Source organism: Scomber japonicus, chromosome 7, assembly GCF_027409825.1.
Source record: "Scomber japonicus isolate fScoJap1 chromosome 7, fScoJap1.pri, whole genome shotgun sequence".
NCBI classification, from domain to species: Eukaryota; Metazoa; Chordata; class Actinopteri; order Scombriformes; family Scombridae; genus Scomber; species Scomber japonicus.
In genome coordinates, this window is record NC_070584.1 from 21552962 (window position 1) to 21559476 (window position 6515).

General features: G+C 38.3%; 1 protein-coding gene across 1 annotated transcript in view; it reads left to right on the forward strand.

The window, feature by feature from the left end:
* Positions 1–5518, forward strand: part of camsap2a (calmodulin regulated spectrin-associated protein family, member 2a) — a 45743-nt gene extending 40225 nt beyond the window's left edge. The window contains exons 13-19 of the mRNA XM_053322482.1: positions 383–519; positions 957–1180; positions 1828–1900; positions 2552–2617; positions 3995–4110; positions 4644–4762; positions 5213–5518. Coding sequence (XP_053178457.1) covers positions 383–519; positions 957–1180; positions 1828–1900; positions 2552–2617; positions 3995–4110; positions 4644–4762; positions 5213–5518 — 1041 coding nt within the window. The remainder of the gene's footprint in view (positions 1–382; positions 520–956; positions 1181–1827; positions 1901–2551; positions 2618–3994; positions 4111–4643; positions 4763–5212) is intronic.
* The last annotated feature ends 997 nt before the right edge of the window (positions 5519–6515 follow it).

A 6515-nucleotide genomic window follows, 5' to 3' on the forward strand; every position in this document is an offset into this window, starting at 1 on the left:
TTGCCGTTCATAATAACATAGAAACTGAATAATAGAAGAGTCTAGAAAGAATACAGTGGTGTCTTTACAGGCACAGAAAAAAACAGCCTTCTACTGTGCTGCCTCTACCAGCCTTCTTACTGTCCCATTTACTTGTACAAAGGGGAGATGACATTTCCCAATAACCGCTCAATAGTTTAGGTTTTTTCATTCATTGCATACATTAGTAAAACGTATTTAAGGACACAATAATGCCACTCAACTCAGCTTCTTAATCTATATCACAACAAGTTTGTTAAAGGAACAGCAGACACAAAATAGTAAAATACAACAAATGTTCACTAAATGTTATTGAATTTTCATTCTGTGTGAGGTGACTGACTTTGTCTCCTATATCTTTCAGGCGGATGGAAAGGCTGAGGAGAACATGGCTCAGAAGAGGGCAGCGCTGCTAGAGAAAAGATTAAGGAGGGAGAAGGAGAGCCAGCAGAGGAAGATGCAGCTAGAAGCTGAGCTGGAGCAAAAGAAGGAGGAAGCTCGGTATGTTGACACATCTACTGTACAAAAGTCCATACAAAATTTCAGAGTGCACAGATAGGAACACAATGTTTGTGTATCTTTTTGCTTCAGATGGAGGACCAAAGTTTATTTATTTACTCAAAAGCTTATTCTTGAATTAATATGGACATTAAAAATATAATTTTTTAAAACTTTGTTATATATATTGTTTAAAAGTTATGTTATCTCTTCTGTTTTCTTGATGTCTTTGTTGTCTTTTCTATTTAAAGAAAGCAAGTATCACAAGTATTTTGTGATAGGTATAAGTGAGAGTGGGACTGGAGGCAGATATTTTCACATATCTTCCTAAAAAGGATTTTAGATTAAAGATGTCATGACATGATATTTCACTGAACCTCTCAGTGCATTTCTTATCATGTCTCCTGCTGTCCTTCCATCCCTCTGTTCTGTCTATTCAGATTGAAAGCGGAGGAGGAGCGTGTCAGGAAGGAGGAGGACAAGGCCAGGAAAGAGTTCATCAAGCAGGAGTACCTCAGGAGGAAGCAGCTGAAGCTGATGGAGGACATGGACACCGTCATTAAACCTCGACCAGCAGGGGGGGCCAAACAGAGGCGGGGCCGTCCCAAGTCAATCCATCGTGACATGATGGACTCCCCCAAAACCCCGGTCAGGGCTGCCACAGGTAACCATGGAGACGACCCTCACACAGAGAAGTCAAGATCATCCCATCTGTCCAGTCTGTGTCCTGCCACTTTGTTTTGTGCCACTGCAACTTATTACATTCCTGAAGATTTCTCAAACAAGTTATTCTGATTCTAGTAAAAGAGTTAAATTTAACTGTTTCATTTGATTTATTTGAGCTTTAAAGTTGATGAATTAATCGGAATATTTGTATTGATATTGGCATAGATACTCTACTTTGGATCACAGCCACACCACATGATCTGTCTTATATCTAACAGGAAATCAATCACAAATTATAGAGCTTGGAATTTAACATATTGACATACTGAAAGAGCAATGCAGCACCACTGTGTGCATTTGTATGAATTAACGTCTGCATTTTACTATGCATTTCATAAGGTTTATTAATGAATATTCATGCATGTATTATTGGTTGTGTCCACATAATTTAGTGTGTCATACATGATTGGAGAGTTCTTTTTTTTGTCATAGCACTGAGACTGCATTGCTCTGTGACAGGGTTGGCACAAAACATAGTGGACAGCCTGCTGATGTTGTCATTCGCGGTGTCGGTGTAACCATGTTGTCGTGTTGTGCCACATCTCATTATCTCACATCTAGGTTCACGCCAACGTGTCTTTTCAGTCTCCAGCTTGTCCCTGGCTTCCCTCAACTTGGGAGACAGCGATAGTGTTCACTCTGAGAAGAGAGCGCCAAGGTAAGATTTTTATACATTTTTAAGTGCTGGTGTAACCTATGTAAATAGTGGGATATGTTTAGTAACACAATATGAAAAAGGTAAAAGATAGAAGTCCACAAAATTAGAAATTCTTCAAATAAAAAAGAAGAGCCTGCACACATTTGGCATCCTGCTGATGTTGGGAGTAAATCAACACTAACCTGACTCATTTGTAATTGAAGATAGATTAACTGAGCCACAGTAAATGAACGAGAATGAACAGAAAATCAGTGCACTACTTTTCATCGTGGGTTTAAATTTCTTAGCTTGTCGCACTTCTATCTACACCTCAATTGATGATGTTGCAGCAGGTGTTTGTCTTTGTCAGCTATTGTTAAACTCCTGCTTGGGCATGACTGATCAGGGTGTGACCAAACATGTAGCATGCTGGAAATGTTCATGTTTGGACACTATTCAAAGACGATGTAACCCCTGAAAACGTCTGACAAACTTGACACCTTTGAATGATTTTGTGTCTTTAACATTTCATTGTTCATGTGTCTGACTTTTTTGTTTTTTACGAACCAAACTCTCTAGACTAACTCCAGTTAACAGTTCTAACATGTTTCCTGTATTCTTCCTATTTTCCTCCTTTTACTACTTTCTTTACTGTTGTTTCACACATGTCAGAAGTGCTAGTTTAGCCGCTGGCAGTCTCTTCTACTTTCTGAGATCTCCTAAACTGAGAAGGAGAAGGTTAGTTTCTGCTTGGCAGTAAAGTCTTCATGCTGTTCCAAGCACAATCCTGCACTGAAACCCTGTCCCTACATTGGTTTTTATTAGGGATTGATCGAACACTTAAAGCAAAAGCAACACATTCCCTCTTTCCTTTTGAAAGATCTTCAAGACTAACTTGAAAGTACTGGTCTAATGCTATGCTTATAGCAGAATCACCATCACCAAACAATTTCTTTTTCCACTAACCCTTCTGCTATGTCTTCCTCGCCAAATTACACTCCTGCACATCAAAGTAAATGAGTAAGCTTTGTTCAGAGTCATTATTTCACAGAGCAATTCGGTAGAGCACATTGTGCATACTGTAATATAATCATCTTAATAAGTCATTAACCCTACATTATGTCTTCAAATCTGCTTGTAACAAAAATTGACATCATACTGAAACAAGTAGAGATATCTGTCTTATTAGAGACAGTTACTAGATATCGGTTATTCTTGAAACATGCAAAAATACATTGAATCCATATCTGATTTTCATATCTTTTGTCCAGATTTGACCCTTTTTGCAGTAATATAAAGAATGCTGCTGAAGTGACTTGTTAACATGGAAAGTTTTGCACAAGTACAAAACACACTACAAGCAAATTTGAGCAAAATTTGGCTTTAGTTGCTCTGACAACACGTTATCCCTGTTCATCCGCTTTTCACGTTATTTTCAAGGTGAGAAATATTTTTCAAATTCATTACACTGTAATAACTGCAGAGTAAGGAGTATTATCTTTACTTATTATAAATATAATTGTTCATTAAAATACGAAAGTATTCCTGTTACACATAAAGCAGTTCCAGTCCAGAAAAAGAGCAACTAAATGCCAAGTACTGCACTATATTTTATTGACCTCTTTTATCGACCTCAAATGCACCAGACTGCTTCATATCACTGCACTCACTGCCTGTGCTTGCAAGCTTTGCTGCTTTAGTTACTATAAGAATGTTGTGCCGCAGAAGCCAAGTTATAATCCTTGCTGTTGATAATCATATGAATTCTCTGAGTACAAACTCTTAATGTGTAAGTATTATGTGCTCAAATAGTGTACACACTTTCCTCCAAAACTAACTGATAAATCTTTGCAAACAACAAAACAAGATGTAGAGAGAGTGGGAAAATAACCACCAGTCACCAGCCAAAAACTGCTGTTTTGCCATGGCTGCTAGGATACATTTTTGAAGATGGCTCTGTATTTCAAAATATCTTGCTGGCTTGTATATTAGCACAGTAGTTTATTGCCCTTTTTAAGGTATAAGTTGCTGAGATGCAGCGATGCATATAGGTGATATAATACCGTGTGTGTGTGTGTGTGCGTGTGTGTATTTGTACATGTTTGTGTGTTCTAGGCCAGATTCTGCAGATGGCTTCCTGTCCCCGAGTCGCTCCAGCAGCAGGAATGGAGAAAAGGACTGGGAAAACGGATCCACAACCTCCTCTGTTACATCCAACACGGAGTACACTGGTAGGTCAATTTATTGAATCTATTCTATGGTATTTGCTTGTATTTGTTAAAGGAGAAGATATTATACAGTTATAAAGGTGCTAAAGCATGACATTAGCTAATGTTAGGAAATAACATGACCTAACATGACTAGACCTTAAGTTCTCAACTTCAAAGAGTTTAATTTAGATCTTCTTAGATAATGTGTGCCTCTAGCTCAGCTGAGATTGTAATACTGGAGGACAGTGCTTAGTTTTTTAAAATCTTTTAAACAGTGTAATTAGTTTTTTGTCCAAATCTGGTCTTTTTTCCCCCCACCATCTTGTTGGTGGAATTGCATTGTTCCCTGCTGTATGAGCAATTATTTAAAATCTGAATGCTGCATTCCTTTGGTCGACTGCTTGATAACGTATGAATTCGCTACCAGTAGACTATCTTCATAAACGATTTCTCAGAAGAAAGAATAAAATAGGGAAGTATTTTCTTTGACACGACTACAGTAGTTGCTATGACAACAGTCCCGTTCTGATGATGTCTCCTCTGTGCTCATTCAGGACCGAAGTTGTACAAGGAGCCCAGTGCCAAATCTAACAAGCACATCATCCAGAACGCCCTCTCCCACTGCTGCCTCGCTGGCAAGGTTAATGAGGGGCAAAAGAACAAGATCCTGGAGGTAACAGCATGGAGCTTTTTATGTATTGTTTAATTCACTGAAGGGATGAAGGTGTCCTGACTCTATGGATGGTGCATGCCACATACCTTCAACATCATGGATTTAAATCGGACATGGGATTTCTTCTTACTTCTCTATTGTTTTCTACTGGTTTAAAATAAAGATACAGTACACACACACACACACACACACACACACACACACACATACACCTCAAAAGCATATATGTTGATTTCATTTCTTATTATTTTGGGGACAAAAATCATTAGAAAGTTGAGTTGCACAGCTAGAATAGCAGCAATCCAAAAACACACAATAAAAATAATCTCAATAATATGCCCTTAATTAAATTTTTTAGTAACACTGTTTTGAAAAGGATGCAAATAAATGTTATTATTATGATTATACGACTTTCATATTCAATGAGCTTTCCTCCCTTAACTTTAACAGGAAATGGAGAAATCAGAGGCCAACAACTTCTTGGTTTTATTCCGAGACACCGGCTGCCAGTTCCGCTCGCTCTACACTTACTGTCCCGAGACAGAGGAGATCAACAAGCTGGCAGGCATTGGCCCCAAGAGCATCACCCGCAAGATGATCGACGGCCTCTACAAGTACAACTCTGACAAGAAGCAGTTCAGTCAGATACCAGCCAAGACCATGTCAGCCAGTGTGGACGCAGTGACGATCTACAGCCATCTCTGGCAGACCAAGAAGCCAGCCACCCCTAAAAAAGTAGTGCCTGCTCATTCATAGTGGAACTTGATACCCCAAACATCACCATTCCCTTCCTCTTAAGGAACACATCCATTTCAATTTGCACTTCACTGTATATATCCATGAAGATTCAAACACCTGCAATGCCAGTTAGATGAATGCATATTTGTCTTTTCTTTGTTTGTTTTTTCCTCTCATTGCATTCCTGTCCTTGTTTTTCCTACTTACTCTGGACTGGACAAGATAGGACTCAGATATTATGAACAACTGGAATGTATGCCACTGTTGAATTATGATGTAAATGCTTATCACTTATGTGTTTTTAAAGACTGACATGACATGACATGAGTCAGTTTATGAAGGCATGTGTGAGTTTTGTTTTTGTTTCCTATGTGCCAAACGTCAAAAAAAGAGACAGATGAATGCTAGGACATTTTACTCAGTACACTGAAGCACTGAATGTTTATAACTCATGTACAGACTGATTTTAGTTTGCATTATCCTGTTGACGTGTGGCCTTATGTGTGTTTTGTTTTAGCGTGAGTGTAATGAGTTGATTGTAAAGCAGTGTATACGGAGGCTTGTTTTGTATTTGGAAGAACACATTTTCTTCATCTCTGTGGGTAAAACGGTTTGTATATTAAGGTATGTAAAATTACAGAGGGCCAAAAAACTTAATTGCATACAGCTAGTGTTAGCCACACAGTACATGTGTGTTCAACTCAACAAAGCCAAGCGGTCTCAGCTTTTTCAGAACCCTTTTTAAGAAAGTGATTTGTAAAGAATGCAGGACGTTACTCTAGATCACTGGTTCTCAACCTGTGGGTCAGGAAAACTGTAGAGAATCTGAGTTTTAATGTATGATGTGCAAATAGTATATTTCTAAAATAGAAATACGCTGTCATGTTTGTTATTGTGATGAATTCCTTTTTCTCGTAGGTAAGTAGTTGAAATCTCAAGACTTATTCCAATAATGAAGTGAACATAATGGACAGTCAAATTAGTCATTCCTTTGTGGTTAGAGTTAAACCTGTGG